Source organism: Taurulus bubalis, assembly GCF_910589615.1.
Source record: "Taurulus bubalis genome assembly, chromosome: 9".
Taxonomy (NCBI): domain Eukaryota; kingdom Metazoa; phylum Chordata; class Actinopteri; order Perciformes; family Cottidae; genus Taurulus; species Taurulus bubalis.
The window spans coordinates 5,852,891-5,874,329 of record NC_136597.1 but is presented as its reverse complement, the minus strand read 5'-3'; the positions used below and the strand labels follow the sequence as shown (position 1 = coordinate 5,874,329).

The 21,439-nt window shown below is 40.5% G+C and overlaps 1 protein-coding gene across 1 annotated transcript in view; it reads right to left on the bottom strand.

Moving 5' to 3' along the window:
- Positions 1-21,439, bottom strand: part of nlrc5 (NLR family, CARD domain containing 5) — a gene marked incomplete at its 5' end in the record, with an annotated part of 30,793 nt that overhangs the window by 3,066 nt on the left and 6,288 nt on the right. Inside the window, 40 exons of the mRNA XM_079224094.1 lie at positions 657-740; positions 835-933; positions 1,655-1,738; positions 1,933-2,016; positions 2,203-2,277; positions 2,373-2,456; positions 2,566-2,649; positions 2,756-2,839; positions 3,253-3,300; positions 5,061-5,147; positions 5,397-5,480; positions 7,065-7,148; positions 7,610-7,675; positions 7,824-7,913; positions 8,557-8,640; positions 8,774-8,857; positions 9,325-9,384; positions 9,538-9,627; positions 10,430-10,513; positions 10,602-10,685; positions 10,800-10,829; positions 10,924-10,974; positions 11,209-11,298; positions 11,601-11,684; positions 12,364-12,447; positions 13,057-13,134; positions 13,382-13,471; positions 13,669-13,752; positions 14,063-14,146; positions 14,382-14,411; positions 14,524-14,574; positions 14,807-14,896; positions 15,036-15,119; positions 15,322-15,405; positions 15,524-15,607; positions 16,843-17,084; positions 17,165-17,396; positions 18,763-18,893; positions 19,574-19,718; positions 20,420-20,876. Of these exons, the coding sequence (XP_079080220.1) occupies positions 657-740; positions 835-933; positions 1,655-1,738; positions 1,933-2,016; positions 2,203-2,277; positions 2,373-2,456; positions 2,566-2,649; positions 2,756-2,839; positions 3,253-3,300; positions 5,061-5,147; positions 5,397-5,480; positions 7,065-7,148; positions 7,610-7,675; positions 7,824-7,913; positions 8,557-8,640; positions 8,774-8,857; positions 9,325-9,384; positions 9,538-9,627; positions 10,430-10,513; positions 10,602-10,685; positions 10,800-10,829; positions 10,924-10,974; positions 11,209-11,298; positions 11,601-11,684; positions 12,364-12,447; positions 13,057-13,134; positions 13,382-13,471; positions 13,669-13,752; positions 14,063-14,146; positions 14,382-14,411; positions 14,524-14,574; positions 14,807-14,896; positions 15,036-15,119; positions 15,322-15,405; positions 15,524-15,607; positions 16,843-17,084; positions 17,165-17,396; positions 18,763-18,893; positions 19,574-19,718; positions 20,420-20,876 (3,928 nt within the window). The remainder of the gene's footprint in view (positions 1-656; positions 741-834; positions 934-1,654; positions 1,739-1,932; positions 2,017-2,202; positions 2,278-2,372; positions 2,457-2,565; positions 2,650-2,755; positions 2,840-3,252; positions 3,301-5,060; positions 5,148-5,396; positions 5,481-7,064; positions 7,149-7,609; positions 7,676-7,823; positions 7,914-8,556; positions 8,641-8,773; positions 8,858-9,324; positions 9,385-9,537; positions 9,628-10,429; positions 10,514-10,601; positions 10,686-10,799; positions 10,830-10,923; positions 10,975-11,208; positions 11,299-11,600; positions 11,685-12,363; positions 12,448-13,056; positions 13,135-13,381; positions 13,472-13,668; positions 13,753-14,062; positions 14,147-14,381; positions 14,412-14,523; positions 14,575-14,806; positions 14,897-15,035; positions 15,120-15,321; positions 15,406-15,523; positions 15,608-16,842; positions 17,085-17,164; positions 17,397-18,762; positions 18,894-19,573; positions 19,719-20,419; positions 20,877-21,439) is intronic.

Genomic DNA, 21,439 nt, shown 5'->3' with positions numbered 1-21,439 from the left:
ACAAGTAGTGGTTCATTACTGTCACAGTGTCTTCTTCGATACCAGCGCTTGGTGGTGCTACTTTCACAAATGATAATCAAGGGCCATGAAGCCAGCTGCAGAGATAACACACTATAAAAGCCTTTTAAAGTTTATTTAAACAGCATATTTCAAACACAGATGTAGCACAGATGCAAGTAAAATAAATAAATAAAAAACACAAGGAGGAAGAATAAAAGAGCACAAGCAGGGGGCATGATTGTTATCTTAACTATAGTCATTAGTGTAACTGATATTTGTATCATTATAATATATCAAGCAAAGGAAAGGGCAATTGATTGGTTTTATGAAGGATCACATTACTTGTATTATGTCTTGTCTTTGGGATAACCGCTGCATGAATAGTAACTTCTAATGTAACTTTTAATTAAATTTTTAATTTAATTTGATTTTTAATTTAATTTTTAATTAGTTTTTAATTAAAAAAAATAATAATTTATGTATGTTTTTTGATTTGATATTTGAATGCATCTAATCTGAGCACACAGCAATTTACGAGGCAGACAAGGTACGTTTTTACCTGTTGATAATAAGAGCAGTCATTACTGTCAGGGCCCATCGTAGAGTTAAACTACCCTTTTATATAATATTTATATATATAAGACCTTCCTGCCTACCTGATCTTTCTGAGCTCCGTCCAGACAGGAAGGATTCTGGTCAGCTCTTCTATCCCTCTATCAGCCATCCTCCAGCCCTCCAACCTGACACAACAGAAAAAACACATCCAACATCACTGACGACGACAACACGCCTTTTATGACACGGTTCGTCATATTTGCATGTGAGCATGCTCACTCTATCTCCTGCGTCCTTGTGAGTCCCTCCATAGCAGCTAGGAGATCTAGCACACCGATTGCTTGTGATGGTCCCATTTCTGTGGAAATCTTATTTAGCCTGGCAGACACACACACACACACACACACACACACACACACACACACACACACACACACACACACACACACACACACACACACACACACAATATGCATAAGCAAACGGTAAAATGTAATGTTTATCTGGGCAATCAAATGCTCATTGAAATTGTTGAATTGGTTCCAAGCTAGTAGTTGATATCTCTCATGTGGGCAGGATGTGTATTCATATGCTGTACAAACAACATTGACTATGTAGTCTATTCTGTTCTGACATTGCAGCTCAACATTGAACAGAAATTTACAACTTAGCACTATGAGCGAACAGGGAATGGTACATTTCCCACTGGGAAGAGGAGGATTGTGGGATTAGAAATCCCCCGACCCCCATATGTATGTGAGGTCCATGTGAAGCCGATGACACGCTGGTATGAAGAGCGGCAGTAACAGTGGCTGTAATGTGAGCAGTGAGAGTGAGCTTTGGCAGATTGAGTGGGAGCAGCAAATCATAAATAGACCAGATTTGCAGAGAGGAACCGGATATGTGTAAAGTGCATCAGTACCGCAGTAGTTGTAAAAGCGTCTGCCTGAAATAGCTCGGTGGGCTTAGCTCCATATATCAGATAAATACTTAATGCACTATAAACTGGCAGCATTATACTCGATTAGCCTTCGTAATGACACGGAAAGGTCAGAAGTTCTAATGAGATAGCTGAAGCAGAACAGATGGTGGGTCTTACTTGAGACTGCGTATAGAGTTGATTTTCCTTAGTGCTTGTGCCAGGAGCGTCCTGCTCTCCTCGTTCAGCCGCGAGCAGTCCAGACTGTGAGGCACACACAGACACACACACACATCAACAGAGGCACACGCACCGACTAGGAACTTCAAGACATTATAGAAGCCACTCTCTATTCAGACATGTTTGGACACATGTTCATTCACTCATATGCCTGTGTGTGTGCGTGTGTGTGTGTGTGTGTGTGTGTGTGTGTGTGTGTGTGTGTGTGTGTCTCTTACCAAAGGTCCTCCAGACTGACACACTCTCCCAGTGCTTCGATGAGCTGCAGCCCTCCAGACGCTGACCACACGCAGTGAGACAGACTAGAGAGGAAAAGTCCAATGAGGATGCCGTCTAATGTCTACATACTTAATGAGAATGTTGGCCATGTCTTCAACAAACCAACGAGCAATTATCGCGAAAGCACTTTATTTATTTGACATGGTGGCGATGGATTCGATCATGTAATGTTCACTTCTACAGAAGCATCCTGAATGATAAATGCTTACTTGAGTGATTTTAGCCGAGGCAACATTCTGCTCATAATCTGGGCTCCTGTGTCACTGATCACATGACCTGACAGACTGGGAGAGGGAAAATAAAGATTTAATTTGAGTTCATAAACGTTTTGTTGTTGTTGCTTTAGACAGGTCATAAAATGCGTGTGTGTGCGGCTCACTTTAAGCACTGAATGGCTGCAGCCTTCAGCAGGGCCTCTGACAGCTTCTCAACCACAGTCACAGAAGCCTCTTTGGAACCAATACTGCAGATGACACAAGTTGTTGCTTGGCATGCTAGAACTTTCAATGCTAGAACTTTGAAATATACATTATACATTTATAACGGTGTCCAGTGTGGCGAGAAGCTCTCACCTGAGAGAAGTAAGATTTGGCAGCGAGGGCAGGACAGAACAGAGAAACTCAGTTCCCTCTATTCCCAGGCTGTTGTGGGAAAAACTGCAAATAACGACAGCAAAGATGATTTACTTTTGTTTTACAAATATGTCTCCCTTGCAACTGCCATGTGCATATTATATTCATAGAGAAAGTAGAGAGTACTAACTCCAGCTCTGTCAGTAAAGGACAACTCGAGATGATGCTCTTCATAGATGCAAGGTGATACCCCTCTAATGCACAGTCCATGAGGCTAGAGGAGAGGAGAGGAGAGGAGAGGAGACTATACTTCATTCAGGACCTGTACAAAAAGTTATGTGCTAGCATTTTTTCCCTGCTGTTATCAGCTACTGGGACAGCACGTTTGACTCTTTTATATTCTCAAAAACATTCAGGATTATCTTGTTTTCTGTCAAGATGAATAATAACTCTTTAGGTGCAGACCACATTTTATGTCAGAGGAAGGTTATCTTTACTGGGCAATGCCTAATTTGTTTTCGAGAGACAGAAGGGTCATTGCATTACACGTCCTTGTTAATGGTCAACATATATCTATTTATAGCAAGCTGCCATGAAGTTGATAGTATGCCAGTAGATAGGTGGGACTGTGATGGAGTTCTGCATCACTGCTAGGTATTGGCTTTGCATGTAAAAGAAAAAAAGTACCCAATTTTCTCTGTGGCCATTCGTGGAGTCAGATCTGCAGAGCCGTCACTAAAAACACAAATACAAGTCAAATGTAGATCAATCAGATGAAAGACCCCACCAGACATTTATAAGAGGTCTCCTCCTTGTGCACTGGAGGCTTCACGTTTCCGTTTCTTCACGTGGAGAAACGATACACTAACCATGTTTTGGAGTGGGAGGGTACTTTATTTAAAATATGCAACCTAAACATATTATCTGAGTGAGGTAAGCACACCTTGCACATCCCTTCATACTTCATATTTAAATACACTTGCCACTTTCACATTACACTTTAACATACACTTACAGTACACTTGTTTAAAGTTCTGTTATCTGTTTGTCTGTGCACTTTATTTTATATTCTATTGTAAATGTAATATGTTTCTATTTCTTGCACTGTGTCCATACATTCATTCGCAGCCGCTTGCTTATCCGGGGTCGGGTCGCGGTGGCAGCAGGCCCAGAAGGCCGACCCAGGCTTCCCTCTCACCCGCAACACTTTCCAGCTCATTCTGGGGGATCCCGAGGCGTTCCCAGGTGTCGACTATTGTTTATTGTCTAATGTATGCACCACCCGCCAAGGCAAATTCCTCGTACGTGAAACATACCTGGTAATAAACGGTTTCTGATTGTGAAGTTCAGTGGACTTCTTCAAAGACAGATGTAGCGTGGTGTGGTGAACCCTGCAAGGTGAATGCATTTAGCACATCGTTATTTATGCAAACACACATATGTGTGCCTTTTGAAGTGAGTTTGAATATGTGCACTACTACTTAGAGCAGGGGTCGGCAACCCGTGGTTCCGGATATATATATATAAATATATATATATATATATATATACATATATATATATATATATATATATCTTTTGTTTTTGCCCAGTGGACAATCCTCCAAAGGGAACACCTCTTATATTGGAGTTTGAGGTAATGCTGTGTCACTGAAAATATTTTTTTTTTAAATATTTTTAACTAAAATTGTGTCACATCCTATCAGGTCGCTGTCAAGCGTCTTTCCCTGCAGGTGGCTACTTATGATATGCAGAGTCGTGAGACAGTGAGGCGTCCGTTAGTTAAAACAGATCCGTCCTCGGGAGCGTTTCCAAACTCCTCCGTTTGCGGTGATCAAGTCTAAAACTCCGTCGTAGTTTGGACGCTCAGTGTACACGTAGTAAGAGACATATGTTTTTAAATGGAAACGTACTAGTGTGGACATGGCCTATTTATTTCACAGTTATTTTATTCAAATAATAAGTTATTGCATTTAAACCATACTTGGCATTCTAGGTGCAGTGGGCTGCGGTGAAGAGCCCGGGGACCAAGTACGGGTTCAGTGTCTTGCTAAAGGACATTTCAACATCACAGCACACTGTGAGGAGGACAGGTATGAACCTGCTACCCTGTGGTTACAGGACGACCACTCTATCCCATGAGCCATACATACGAGGAGGGATCAAGGCCGGTGTTTAATTGACCTCAATGTAGCCGACACATGACTGTATTTTTTTCTCTCCTCTTGATAATTATAACAGGTAAAATAGCAATAGAATGTCAAGAATTGTCTTAATTCTTGTTCTATAATTTCATAAATACAACAAACTATAGTTTTTGTATCTATAATATGACTATATATTAAACTTTATATTCTGTGATATCAAATAGCCTTTGCGGCTCCAGACGATTTTTATTTGGTGGAAAGAAGGGCAAAATGTCTCTTTGGATAGGAAAGGTTGCTGACCCCTGTGTGTCCCAGCGTGTGTTTACTCGTATGCATCTCGTATCTGACCTGATAGTCTGTATGTTGCTGCTGACACGCAGACAGCGGCACAACAAAGTCACAGCTTCCTCAGATCTGATCCAACGTTCCTCAATACTGGCAAGAAAGAGAGAGTGCTACAGCTCAGTATTTCAACAATTACACAAGTTCGTTCAACTATTTAGACAGAAGTACAGAGACTAACACACATTGTGGATTGTATGCTGAGAAAAAGAAAAACCTAAAAGATTACAGAGTGTATACTTACTCTCAAGCTAATAAGTCGCTTGTGTTGAAGTGGAAGAAATAAGCTCCATACATTTGCTTTCCCACACAGGCAACATCTTTTGTGTACTGTATTCCTACCTGATGCTGCATCCTCTCTGGCTGCTGTTTAACAGTGCCACAAAGTCTTCAATCCAATCCGACTGCAGCAAATTGTTCTTGAACCTGTGGACAAACCTCAGAGTAGTAAAATAAACTGGATGACCTGAGACACACCTCTGTAAATCAGTGGATGTCCCTCAAATTGTATATTCATATACTCACATTAAATTTGTCAGGAAAATGTCAATAATGAAAATAAAAAAAAACACTCTCTCATAAAAATAAACACCAAACAAGTCCATTAATTTTTTTTCAGGTGGGTTTCATCAACAACAGGGATCTCAAACTCGCGGCCTGTGGGCCAATTGCGGCCCGCGAGCCGATATTTTGTGGCCCCCCTACTTGACACTTAGTGTTAGTGCGAGTTAGAGTAGAAAAAGATTCAGATGCTGCTCGATGTGCCAAAGTCTAGAGGTTCCACCCCACTTCTCTGTGTGATCATACTGCCTCTCATAGGAGCTCACAGCCTGTGTCCAGCTTCTCCTTTCACATGATTTGTTGATTCAGGTGTCAGTCGACATTTTGTGTGAAACTACCCAATGAACACCTACGCTGCAAAGATAACTGGTTTTTATTCAGACAGACAACACACTACCACCTGAGAAAAAAAAAACTTGCAGTGTACATAGTACACACATAGATACAGACTACATGTTGTTCTTGTTCTGAAAACTGTTCTTGAAAAAACGAAACTGAAACATGCACATTGTGTAAACATTGTAAATAGTTTGTTTTTCTATAGAACATATTTTGACTCAAATATATAGTAAATATTTTGTTTGAAAACAAAAACTGTTGTAATATTAATGTTCCATGTGCACACACCCCATGAAGCTTTATCTGTAGTATGAAGTCATTTCTCAGTTCCGAGTCTGTTGCAAATGGAACTTATTGACTTGCAACAGAGATCTAAAAGCTAAATTCAGAGGCAGAAGGAAAACCAGACATGACTGGACCTTTTCTGAGAGAATTGCCTCCATCCTGCCCTGAGCAGAAAAAAGGGATCAGTCGGGTAATGTACCTTTTTGGAAGCATATATCTGTGAGAAACCTTTCTCGACTATGAACTTTAATAAATGCAAGTGCAGGTCCAGGCTTAGTGATGCCTATCGTGAAGCTGTACTGAAGCTGTACAGGGTTTCACTGTGACCTGGATCAGGGTTTCACATTGACCTGGATCAGGTCAATGTGGCTCAGCTGTGTGAGCAAAAGCGCTGCCAAGTGTCTGGCAAGAAATAGAATAAAGTACAAATGTCATGCATTTGTTGGTTCGGTGCAGTTTCAATAAGTTATTTTAAAAAATAAAATATATTTGCACTGTTAAAAACTATTATAAAAATGTATAGAAACTGCTGGTTGCCTTTTTTATGATGAAAATATGTTATGAATGTAAAAAGAAATATTGCGCTTTCTGTGTGGCCCTCCAATGAGATCACAATACCAGCGGTGGCCCCCAGCCAAATTGAGTTTGAGACCCCTGATCAACAACAACAAAAATTCAGTAAAGCAATAACATTTATATGTTTAAAAAAAAAGAAAAAAAATCACTTCTGTTTTCTAAAATCCCTTAAAAGCTGAAGTTGTAGAGAAGCTCTTCATCTGATGGGAGCGGCAGTATAAAATGTTGGGAAGATGGAGGGGTACTTACTCTAGTTTGGTTGGACTGGGACTGATAGACACAATCTCTGCTAGTCTGACCAGATGGCCACGTTCCAAACTGCTGTCTCTGACCCTGGCAGGGAGGCAGATCAGAAGGGAGAGAACAAAGAATCAAACAACACATGTAGACTTCTCAAAGGTGCAAGCTAAACGTGTGTTTGCCACCTAACAGACAGGCCCACCTGAAAGGATCAACATCAGTTTAAGTGCGCATTATACTTGTGTCTATACATTTTTTGTTTTTCCATGGCGTCTTTTCAAATGGGGAAATGAAGCCGTTCTATCCATCTGGTCTCTTCAAAGCCACAAGACTAGGTTGACAAAGCGTTTACGTTTCTTTCAAAGGACTCGCCAAATAGGGGGTGTGTCCACCGCTATCCACTGTAGGCAATACACTGCCCCATAGTAATCCTACTAATACTACTAATATACTGACTAATACAGTGCCTCATACTACCCCACTTCAAATGGAAAGCCTCTGCACAATTACTTGCTTGTCACTTGTACAATTGTAATTATGAATTCTTATCGTACCTCAGCGTTTTTACACAACCATCATATTGCGTAAACCAGACGAGGCACCTCTCCTCTGCTTCCAAACTACCAGCAGACATTTGAGTTCATGGACAAAGAGAAAGACAGGGAAAAATACTTCAAGACTTTTTTTTTTACTTTCCACAATTCATTGAATTACTTTTTTCTTAATCTCAGCCCTTTGTTCACTCATTCCCACAATGCACAGACCTACCTGACTTCTACACCCGAGACGTTGGTACAGGTGCACAGTGTGTCGGCCACATCCATCATCCCCTGCTGCGTCAGGCCATTGTTGCTCAGACTGTGCATGAGGACGCATTAGAGACCAGTAAAGGGTTCTTCTAGATTTATCCCATTTACTATCATGAATGTAATATTACTGTCAAACATGCTCTAAATACACACTGTGGGTGAACTTTGTTGTTTAATCCCATTTTGATATTAAAGGATAGAAGAAAAACTGATAACAATATATAGGCAAATTTTTAAAAAATAATGTCTGTTGTAAATAAGATCTATGATTAAAATGTTATTATTTCAGAATTGTGACAAAGATATGAACTAAAATAAAATATACTAGTTAACAATTAACTCAGTAATCAAAGCAACAATAGACATAAATCAATAAAAAAAAAATTATATAATACATTTTGAACAGTAAACAATATTGTATACATAACAAATATAGTATAAATACTAAACCAATCACAATTATTGGAGCATTTTCTATTAACACTGCCAACATTCTGGTTAAAAATACCTACGTCGATAAGGCTCTAATCTATTAAATTAATTCTTTACTTAGTATTATTTTGTAGCATTCTACACCACAGGTCTAGCTGCATGTCTAAATGTGTGTAGCAGGAATTTACTGAATTTCCTCTTTTATTTCTAACAAACGGGTACTAACAAATATAGAACTGAAATTGGTCAAAATCACTTACTTTACATAGCTGGTGATTTTAAGCTTTTGAAGACAATCCGCAACACGCTTCACTCCCTCATCTTCCAGTTGGTTACTTGATAAACTGCAGTCAAAAAAAAGAACAAGTCAGCATCCACACCAACAGTGTGGAAGTCAGCACAGGTATCGGTATTTACGGAAAGTAAATGGCTGTTAGTGAATGTGTGAGTAAGACTGGGTTTGTGTTTGGCACGTACTCCAGGACCGACAGTTGAGGACCCTGCAGGAGGGTCTCCAGCAGTCTCTCCAAGTTGTCCCCTTTCAGGCTATAATGAGTTAACCTGTGTGCACACAGTCAGTGAGACATGCTGAGACAGTTACAGTGTGTTCACATTCAAACCTTTTATTTTCCTAATTTTCTCTCAGTGCAACGATGTCCATCTAACTAACATCCCATAACAAGATAATCAATTACTCCCTGTTTCTGGTGACTCTCAGTGGATGACATTACGTGTGCTGCTTTAAAAAGTTGTTTCAGTTTCGCAGTTTAGACAACAAAATATAAAGCTGACAGTGTATGTTTCTCTCAAACACTAAAATAAAATAGAATAAAATAAAAAAAATAAAAACAAATGAGAATATTTTCTCCTATTTACAAAATTGTAGATTTGCAGCAAAGAAGAAGCCTTGATATACTGTATGTACAATGAATGCTTGGACAAGTGATTAACTGAGCAATCTGAAAAGCAAACACCCACCAAGTTGTTATACAATTCAAAAAGAAATATTGCAATTGCTGATCACAGACCTGCAGCTGGCTTGTTCTGCTTTCACACTGTCAAACTGGATGAAGGATGCAGTCTGAGGCCTGAAGAAGAGGTTTAAGCAGTATTTAGGAAAAACCTTATCAGTGACTCTCATAAATTACAGAAAAACAACATATAGAATTCCTGCAGGGACAATTTTACATAATAACTCAGATCAGACTGATACCCAAAAAAAAGCTAAAAACAAATAGTACCTGAGCTCCACTGAGGTGACTCGCTGACTGACAGTCAAACATCTGGCCAGCATCAGGGCTCCAGTTGTGGATGTGATGCTGTGGCTGACACTGAAGAAGAACGGGATAGAGTGGATTCAAATGAAATGTGAAGGTGGTAATTGATAATAATACAATCAATAAATGCTGGGTTCAATCTTTAAAGGTCATGGTTTTGCATTAACTAGAGTAATAGACAGGGAAGCTAATCCTAATTATACAATAGTTTTCTTGTTTTGATTTATTCTTTTTAATGGCACACCTATGACCCCGTATTATTAGAAACATGACGGCTTGAAAACAAGCAATTTTGTGGTGAAGTTGCCAGTACACTTGGCACAATTAGAATAAAGCCCTTTTTGGGGCTGCTGTGGCTCATGGGATGAAACCACAAGGTAGCCAGTTCGATCCCCAGCCTCCCCATAGTTCGCACGTCGAAGTGTCCTTGAGCAAGACACTGAACACCTAGTTCCTCCCCGGGCGCTTTTCAGCAGCCCACTGACCCTGCTAAGGATGGCTTAAATGCAGAAGACCAATTTCATGTATGTATGTAATATGACAAACAAAATAAAGTTTAAAAGCCTCAGCCTTGACACCCTGAAGGCAACAGCAGAGTCTTGAGTTCAAAGTAGGACACCGCTTTTGGTTCCTTCCATACCTGAAGGTGTTTTTCTATTCAAATGAAATATGGCGTCATTAATGCTTCATGCTCTGTTAGAATACAACATTATATTGTGCCACTACCCCGTTTCACACTGCTGAAGTGGCACAGTGCTGGTTTTGTACTCGCTGCAACAGATTTCCACAATGATATTATTTTTCTATCTTCCAAACCATCCACATAAATTAATCCATGCATGCGTGTATGTTTTACTTGAGTCTCTGCAGTGATGTCATCTTGGACAGGACCTTCAGCAGATTCTCGATGGCCTTATCCGACAATGAGCTGTGAGACAAACTACCACAAAATAAAAGTACATCAATGTCTCCCTGTTCGGTCATAATCATGAAATAATAATGTGTGGACATGCATTAATAAAACTTACTCTAACTCCAAATGGGAGCGACACTGGACCAATTGTCTACAGAGTGTGGTCATATTGGATGGAGGGATACTGATGTTGTTTATTCTGCAGCATAAAATAAGAAGATTCACATGTTTTCTTTATTTCTCATTTCATCACTTGTGGTAGACTGTATGTATTTTAAGAAAGTCAAAAGGGTGTTTTTCCGGCTTACTGTACCTGAACATCTTTTTCTGCTGTTTGTCATGCCTAAAACAAAAGGTGCTTATAATTAGTGTATTTGCTGACTCGTGAAAAAGCAGACAGCGGTATCCAGATGTGTGGAGGATTTCAGATTTTCTACCTTTTGTATACGGGGCAGAACTTCAGGATCACCTGCTGTCCGTCTCCATCACTATTAAAACAACAGAACACAATCAGTTTAACAAACTGCACATTTTAACACAAGGTTATAGTAAATAACAACATTGTATCCTCAAGCAACTCATTTATATGCAGACACAAACAGACACAAATGAGTTGTAAAGCATTATTTGTCTAACTGGCATCTCACCATGTTGGTGAAACAGGTGCTGACACTGTTGCTGCTCTAATAAAATCATTAAATGTCTAAAATGTACAACAATACCTGATGTGGATGTGTGTTAAGTTGTTATGGGAGCACAAAGCACCAGCCAGCATCCCCACTCTTTCTATGCCAATCCCATTGTTACTGGTACTGAAAAGCACACACAAAAACAATGAGCCATTCATACCGAATAATGCCCTGAGGTAAATGCAGCAGGTGCCAGCGCTGACATATTTAACTTGGAACCTGTTTGGTGACAAAATAGCAGTCCAGCGTTTGCCAAATAACCAACCAAGAGTCTCTTCCATTTAAAACCCGCCCTCCTATCTCAATAAAATATGATACTCATTCTTATCAAATGCATATCTTGCAACCTTATATTAGATGATTGCTATAAAGATCAAAAGAAAACGTCTAATCACTTTGGAATGACTTTTAGCCAAAAGTCTTACTTTATTTCCTGGATGCTTCTAAGACGGGGCAGGAAATCCAACAGTACCCTCAGACCTCTGTTGCCTAAGCTGTTACCAGACAGACTGAGACAAGAATGTGGGATAAAAATAATGTCAGAGACAAGAAAGGGTACGACACGCCACGGGCAGCTGCCAAAACGAAGAAACACGCATATGGAGTCAGTGTAGTGTGAAAACATAAACAGGAGTACCAGCATGGAAGCACAGCAATGTCCTGCCGTGGGTCGGGGCAGCAGTCACCTCCAGAAAATGTTGTGGCTTTGAAGAGAGGATGTATAGCTGCTTCAGTTCTCTGTCCACAGCAAAACATTGCTTTGCCTCTGTGCTGTTACTCCCGTCTGTAACGGACTATACACTGACTATGGATGAGTACCTCAATCTAGCTTGCTTAAAATACATCTGAAGAGAAATACACATCAGTGCAAAAGATCAGAAAAATAACGCTGCATTATGATTCATGGCTACGGCTGAATTTACCATGGATTCATATGGGGATTGCTAGAAGGGCACAGTGGCTAGGTTAAACATTTCACTGCCATTAATATTAACTACAAACTAGAACATGACTGCATGAGTTTTTTTATTAACAGTGTGCATACAGATTATTACTATAACACTATTACCACTACATCACTACTACTACTACTACTACTACTACATGTATGCTGAGTGTCATCAGTGATTCTGCTTTAGCATGCAAGGAAAAATGATACGTGAATGGGTTATTGTTTGCGTATCTTACTCCAGAAAAGTGAGATCAGAAGCGGTTCCCAAACTTCCCCACACTCTCTCCAGATGAGACGGCAGCAGACCACAGCAGCTGAGGCTGACAGAGGCAACAGTGTCAGGATCACCATCATCATCGTTTACAGACGTTTACGTGTCTGAAGGGCATCTCTAAGATGATCTATACATCACTGTAATCCCTCTTCACTTTAGTTGTAATACGAACCAACCTGAATAACGCTAACCTGAACCCGTCTGATGGTTTGTTACACAGAACTGTCTGAGGAGCCGTCATTGGAAACTAGAACTGAGAACATGTTTTCCATCGCGGGAAAGCCTTCAGTGAGGTTCTTTGCTCTTCTTCCAATGAGTATACATTTCCATTTCTGATATGAGAGATGCTATTGAAGGAACCTGTCTGTGTCATCTCATAAACACACCTAAGCCGCGGCCGTAGCTGCCAGTAGCTCCTCTGGCTGTCCGGAAACTAATGCATTACATGAAGCCTGACTAGATGGGTCTGATGTGATCCCTTGGTTCTCGTGACAAGGTAAGAACATCGCTCCATTCTGAACAAATAATATCTTCTTTTTTTTCTTAGATTAACTCCTAGCCCAAAATGCAACAAAGGGACCAAGGACGGAATTGAACCGGAGAGTTGTGGGTATGTGACATGCGATGTGTGAGGCGATCCGTATTAAACATGTACCAGAGCAGTTTAGATACTTCATTAGTTTGTGCTCTCCCTCCAGAAAACACTATGGACACCTGAACAGGACTCTGTAGTCTGAAACGTAAAAAATAAAAATAAAATACAGTCACATGGCAGTTGTTACACCACTATTGAAGAATTAAATAAAACAATATATGTGGCTTTCTGTTGAGGCTAACTAATACAATGTTAAATGTTGCTGAATGTTTTACACAGTGATGCAGAAAATGGGTATGATGGTCCTGTCTGACTGTGAGTAACCCTAATTATGCATTTGTGAGTGCAGTATGTTTATAGATTTGTGTATTTAAATTGTCTGAACCTGATATGAAGCTCCACCACAGCAGGACAATTTGCCAGCAGAGCAGTCAGAATAGTCAAACCCTGCACGGTTAAGCAGCTGTCATTCGCACTGACAAGAAAAGACATGTGAAGATCAACACAATTCTTATGGTTGCTGAGCACGGTTTTTTAATAGCTGTCTATCCTTAACCACAAATTACGTAGTAGTAGTAATGTCTTCATGCTATTTGTTCCATAGCTATGTAAAATATGGAATTTTATACATGTAGTTTTTATGTCACTCTTGTGATGAGAGTCTTGTCTTACATGATCTTTTGGGTGATGTTGAACTTCGGCAAAAACTGAGTCAGCGTCCTCAGAGTTTCAACATCCAAGCGGCCTCCAGAAATACTGAGTAATAAACACACGCAGTGCCAAATGAGTGACTGTGTGATGATAACATACAGACTGTCAGTTGTAGTGAACCCTGCTCTGATGGCCAAATGGGAAGTGGTGGCTCACAACAACAAAATTACTTCTGACAACTACTTACAGTGAATGCCTGAATTGTACTTACTGTTAAGTGTGAAAGATAACATGTTTAGTTGAGTCAGGAACAAGGGTAAAACAATACGTCAATAACTGGCTGTCGTTACTGCATTATTCTGTTTTGGAACGTTGGTAAGGAGCGTGGTACATTTTAGGAGGAGTGTTTACTTACTCCAGGACAGACAAGGCAGGGCAACATGCCAATGACTTTGCAAGTTTTTGCATATCCGGCTTCCTCCATTTCTGGTTCAACAAGCTGGAGAACAAATTGTAAAACATCGGCAACAAACGAGGGCCAAACATAAAATTCTAATCACTCGGCACATTAATTAAACTGAATGATCTGTTATTGATTCAGAGGTTGTTTCTGGTCAAGACTATAAAACAAAAGTAAAAAAGTCAAGGTTCAAGCACCCTGTTCAAAGGAGGAGCAAAGTTCTTTATTAAGGAAAGTGTTTTTATGACAAGGGTGTTATTGTCTGATGTCTTACCAGATTGTTGGTTCAGACTTAGTTTTATGGCTGCAGAGGGGAAAGCAGAATTTCACTCTCTGCCGAATTCATTTCATGAAACACTGTATGGTTAATTACTGCTTTGTATTTTCTCATTATGTTTACCTGGCATTAAACTCACCTGATCAAATCAGAGTTTTGAGAGAGAGTGACTGTCAATTCCTTCAATCCGCTGCAAAAACAAAACACACACATACAGCTGGATAATCATAATGAGTTGATTACTTTTTGATGTTCCTTCACTTCATCGCTTTGCGGACCATAAAGTAAGGTCTCAAGGTTGCATGTGACTGAGAAAATGTGGAACTGTGTGTGTGTGTGTGTGTGTGTGTGTGTGTGTGTGTGTGTGTGTGTGTGTGTGTGTGTGTGTGTGTGTGTGTGTGTGTGCGTGTGTGTGGTCATACTCTGCATGAACTTGCTGGATGTTCAAGAACGAAGACATTTTCCTGATGAGATAGTCCACTGCTCCCAGAGAGCTGTTGTTTCGACCCAGCCTGCAAGGTGCGCGCACACACACACACACACACACACACACACACACACACACACACACGGAATGGGCTACACACCTGTATAAATCTTGAGATATTGGGGTTATTTAAAAATAGCATCTCGTTGGCGGTATGTACTTACTTCACCAAAACCAGTCTTGGTTGTTTGGTAAAAATATCAGCTATGTGTTTGATCCCATCGTCTTTCAGATCGTTGTCACTCAGGCTGCAATTCAAAAACAAAAGAATGGTGTTAGAGTTTAGACCTGCACCCAAAACCCAAAACTATTTCACCGTCACATTAAGTATAAGGAGGCCCGACCCAATCTAGGCGGACACACAAGAATCTGGTCCCACATTTCCTCAACAGAACTGTCAGAATACATGTTATTTGATGCTGCAGTGGAATTATATCGAAGCAAATATACTTGATTTCAGTGACGCCTGGACAGCTCGGTAGAGCAGAGGCCAAACTAGCCGCTCCGGTGGCCGTCAGACTGGCACCACAGAACCTGAAGAGGACAAAGAATAAATCAGCCACACACTGTTGTGAAGGCAGGGGCTGATTTCTACTACATCCCGAATAGTCTTGCTGAGCTTAGTATGAATTCAAGAGAAATTCAATCTTACTCTAGTTTCCTCAGGGTCTTGAATTTTGGCAAAATGGAGGACAACTTCTCAGCGAACTTGTCATCGTACTTGCGTCTGCGAAAACTGAAGGCACACAAACAGTGAGACATTCTTAAAACCTTCATGTTGGATTGGGAACTGAGAGGCAAAGACTCCCATAAAAGATATACAATGTGTGAACCAAAAGGTTGTTTTAGAAGTGCACACACTTGAATGATTGACTATTTATTATAAAGAGAAGAGTAATGTCAAAAACACTGCAGAAATGAATTACACAGAACCCCAAATATCTATATTGGAAGATGTACACATGTTTAAAGATACTATTAACAATGACAGCAGCAACACATATATATTAAATAACATGGAAATATAAGCTCTCATTTTTCACATAAACAATGGTGTAGAGAACTACTGTCATATTGCACCCCAGAATAAATAATATACAATATTAAAGGGCAACCCATGAAATTTGACAAGATATGGGGCAAACAATAGAGCTGTAGTTATCTCTGGAGCAAAAACACATTTCTGTGCTTTTGCACAGAAATATGAGGGAAAGTTGGTTGGTTTTGGTTTAAGTTGAGAGGTTGCTGAATATGTATGTGTGCTGTGGTGAAAGGATGGGGCACAGGCATGAGGAAATGTTTTAATAAGGAATGTATTGACACACACACACACACAAAATACCCAATGGAAATATTTGTTTATGTTTGAGTTGAGTTGCACATGTTAGTGCACACAGTGTGTGGGTTGGTCTGATGAAATATCCCTTAAAAGGTGCCAGTTGTTGTTTTTTTGCTCTTGAGTCCAGGCTACGCAGCAGGAAATAAAGAGCGTCAGTGAGAGTCCCAGTATGTGGGACAGGTGGCAAATCAGCTGAGGAATGCTGAAGGCAAGGTGGCGGCTCTCTCTGGAGCCACATGCTCTCCAAACACCCGGAAGCAAAGGTTTTCAGACTCTGGAGGCTCAACACCCTTCGCCTCAATGTTTCCATTTACATATGTTAGAAGATCAGTTTACAGCGGCTCAAGTGCACCGTGCCTTTGGTCATAAAAATAGTTATCAGCCTTACATGCCCAACTGCTGGGTGTCAGCATTTTGACTGCTCACACTTTACAAAACTATGGAGGTGATAATTAAATGTTGCTTCTGAAGTTATTTCAAATAACAGATATTTCAGATGTCCCATGTGTGAGTGTGTGTTTGTGTGTGTGTGTGTGTGTGTGTGTGTGTGTGTGTGTGTGTGTGTGTGTGTGTGTGTGTGTCTGCTAATGCCATTGTATGTCTTGCTTGTGTGAGTATTTGTGTGGACTTACCCGAGGTGGTGAATGTACTGACACCTTGGCAGGACATCTAAACACTCTGACTCCATTGTGCATGCTCCAAAGTCCAATCCAATGCCATTATCACCGACTGAGTTAACTACAAACGCCAGAGCATCAATATCATTAGGTAGAAGCCGGATGTTGCGCAGCTCCAAGGTGGGTCTCGCACCCACAACCTGCTGAGCTAGTTGGTGGTCCTGGCTCTCCTGAATACAGTGGCAAAGCTCCAATATCTAGGAAGATAGGAAGGAAGGATCAGTAAGGAAGGATCCGTAAGGAAAGTTAAAATATACATCCATTTGTCAGAATTCACCTTTGGTCCAGTCAGGTTGTTGCTGTGACAAAGGTTTTTTAGCAGTTTCAGAACCAGGTTTTGTCGTTTTTGGACCCAACTTTGACCTCCTGCTCCACCAGGGGTCCTGGCTAATTGAACTAAGGCTGGAGTGCAGTGTGGGGAGGCCAGGCCACATACAAACAGGTGCAGGGAGTCAGTAAAGACTGTCCTCTGGTCTGACTTGGTTGTCCAGCGAGTTCTCAGACTGAATCTGAGAGAGCAATGGGGAAAAGATAGAGCAAAGTAAGCATTTTGTTTGCTTTAATATCAAGGTACACAACAACATTGTACTGCTATGGAGGACAGTTCCTGGCCTCTCCAGCCTGATGAGAGGAATAACTCACATGATGTACAGTAGGCATGAGATAAACATTTATTTTCCCTGTGATTTTTAGTTTACAAAAGCAAATAAGTCTATGGGCACTTTCACACCTGTAGTTTGATTTATTTGGTCCAGCCATATGGAAAAAAAGTATACATTGTTGCGTTTTGATTCTGATCCGGTCTTTTTTTTTTTTTACAAACAAACCACAAGAGGAGCAAATATGCAGACGTACAAACTGACAGGAAACGTGGATCTCTGACACAGTTTTGTCGATCGTCATCCTGCATCATTAAAACATCATCAGCACCAGCGTGGGGAAATCACATTCCAATGTGGATGTTGTGTTCTCTGGTGTCACAAAGAGCTTGTTAAGAAGTAACTGATTATGAGCAATAAATAAATTATAAAGTGTAGACTTCAAGTTGGTTAGTCCTGCCGATGTGGCTTTCAATTGAAAATAATACGCAGAAAGAAACAGACTATTAATACAATATATAATGTGTGCATTAATAGTAATAGCTTTCATTAGGTGACAGTTTTCGTCTCGTGTGAAGTCTGCTGCCAGGGCCCACCACCTCTGCTGGCCCCTTGAGTCTCCACGACTGTGATTGGGCCATGCATCGGGGAATTCATGGCCTCCTTTTAGGGTGGAAGGTCATATGGTGCTCAATTTACACTGTTCATCTTTTTCCTTGGCTGGGTTATTCCTGATATGTTCCTGGTAGAGTGTTACATTATATGCTTACATTCTATATTACTCTGTGCCTTGTGTCGGTATCCAGATAATCATAGAGTATCACTGGCACACGATTGATTAAGGTGGGTTTTATGTATGTATATATATATATATATATATATATATATATATATATATATATATATATATATATATATATAGACAGTATAAATGTATGTGTGTATATATATATATATATATATATATATCAATTATCTTAAAGTTGTATATATATATATATTTAAACCTACAACTTGATTTATCAAGCTTAGGTTACATGGTTCTAGTTTGGTGACAGTGCACACATTGCAACAACAAGTTGACATTCTCCAGACCTCATGCTCAAATGAAGAAGTGCAACACTTGGTGTTGGTTTTCGGAAATTGTAGAAAACGGGGCCATACAGTACATGCTACACTGTAGTTATACATCAATTTTCATTGAATTACTCATTTGATAATTTGGTGACAGTACGGGGCACAGTTCCATTTGGCTTCACTGAACTCAGTTCCCTACCTCTTCTTGAGCTGCGTGTCACTAACATCAGCACTCGTCATGATTCTGAGTGCAGCCAAAAACTCCTGTAAAGTCAGATGAGTGAAGCAGTAAGAGTTGACAAGCATCCCATCTTCATGTCTGAGCTCCACCTTAAGGGAAGGTATGCACAAACACAGCATGTATTATGTCACCAAAAATGTTCAGCTACACCAAAGTTATTTCAACTCATCCTCTGAAAACCATGAATATCAGGGTTGCCATTCCTTGACCCATTCTGCAAGCAATGCATACAATAACACTAGTTTAGAAACATGACATAGTGGATATTAATGTAGCATTGTACCGACAGAAGTCAAACTTATAAAGTTGTTTACAGTTTTAACTTTTAATCCACTGCTCCTGTTGCATGGATATTCACTTGCACTATGTCCACAGAGGCTCTGACTATGGTTGTTCATGCTACAGAATGGCTCAAATATTCCAACCCTTTAGCCAGGAGAGGGTTGTTATATTACAAATATGGCTTGTTTTCCCACTATGTATGTAATCATTATTATAATAAAATAAATGCTACATTCAATTTGTCATGTCATAGTTTCATCTTAGCATATAATCAACACTAGACATTAAGGTTGTACCAAAGAGTTTTAAACTCCAACACTTCATGTATGTTGTTGACATTGGAATTATTGCATATACATTGCTTGCATATACATTGTGTGCAGCACCCCAAGCTGGCAATGCCACAGGCTGATGATGGGAGGATCTGAATATGACTATCCCCAGATATGTAGAGAACATTCACACATACTACACAGCCAAGGCCGACCTGTAAGAAGAGCCCCGTCCTGATTGAAAACTCTAAAGCCTCCTGAGAAATGTCTTCTTTCATGAAGAGGATCTTGCTGTCCTCGAAGCTGTTCCAGGCCAGCTGACTCAGCTCGCACAACTCAGATCGATGCCGACTCAGAATACTGCACAAAGAGACAGAAAACAAACGATAATATGAAAACAAAAAACAAATATTCGGTGCATTAGTACTTTACATGATCAAAGATCACATAAAAGCAAAACTGGGGGAAATGAATGACGGTTACAATATTGTAACCCTAGTTCTATAAGCACAGGTGGAGAACCTCTACTGGACACTATAGGTAGGACTCTCCTCCAATCACAAGCACGCCTTCGCCCACTGAAATTTGCCAACATGACAGTCGGTGCTTTACACTTCCCAACAACTGCAGACTGCCGGCAGTATGGCCGTCCGCTTCTGGTCCAAAAATGCAGCCTGCACGTGTCAAGTATAACCCCAAGATACTCCACCTGTTTGTGTGGCAAGGGGGTTGCTTGCCTTCCAGTTGATTGGGAACCCCAACTTGGAAAGTTGTAAGATAAACCAGGCTGTCTGGAACATAGAAGCCCATTCACTGGACTTAGACATGAAGGTGAGATGTCAACACATCTGCTGAAGGTACAGGGAGCAAAGACATAGCTAACTTCACCTCTGTGTGAGTTAGAACTAAGTCTATCATTAAAATATCAAAGACATTGCACCAAATGGTTTCTTAAGAAGCTCTGCATTAACAATCATACATTAATTGAAATGATGTGTTTTGTATGGGGTGTCAGTGCGGTAACATTGTGGTAATATGTTGCTTGTCTACTCAGCCTTCACCTCTGTGGAAGTTTCATGGTATTCAGCTCGTCATTGCTTCCTCTTGCATCACGGTTGAGAAACGTATCAAGAACACTGAGGTAGACCTGGGTGAGGGTGGAGGGTATCTGAGCTTGTGTGAGAGGTAGCTCGGCTCTACAGTTTGTTCCATCTGTCATCATGTCTTCACTCCCTCCGCCTTGATCTTCTCTCCCTCCTCTACTGCCCTCTTCTCCTCTTCCGTCTCCTGGAATCTGTACTCCTTTTTCTTCTTTTCCACCCACTTTTCTGCTTGTCTCTCTTCCTCTTTCTTCAGGTATCTGCATATTTCCTGGCTCTGTACGTCCCAGCAGTAAATGCTCCAGATAGATGCAGCAGATGTTGCAGAGGGCAGGGAGGGAGGACATGCCGAGCAGGTGTTGACTGGAAAGAAGGAGTTCTGCTGCCTGCACCCCAAGAGCCCTGTTGGCTGAGTGACCTTTGCAGTTGAGACACAAATTAGTTTAAGCCCATAGAAATGAAAGGTAGAGTCACACATGTGTTGTTATGTTTGCCTTATCAGACCTCTTCTATAACTATGTGAGCGTGTTCAGACAGTTCTTGATTGACATATCCCCAACTCTCCTGTTTTTTATTGTTTGTATTGCCTATTATGATTCTTGTTTTGATGATAATTACATGAAGTGTAGGGATCGTATGTAATACTGAGCATGCTGTAGCTCAGTTTGACTTCAAGCTGAGCAGAGGTCAACTGCAATAACTTAAAACACATGTGTGGGTGTGCGAGGACAATTTCAAAATGCAAAGAGAATTGAGTATATATGAGTATGAGTTCAACCTAGATCAATTGTTTCCGAACTAGCTGTTGAAATGTCAAATGTTTTGAAACACTGATGTAGGTATTACATTGAGAAGCTGTATGAGAGAATGCAAATGTCCAAATCTTTCAGATGGGACATTATTTAGACTTTACCGGACCAGCTCCCAAGTTTGTGTAATGCCCAACTGAGGCCATGTGTGAATAAAGCTGCCCTGTCCAGA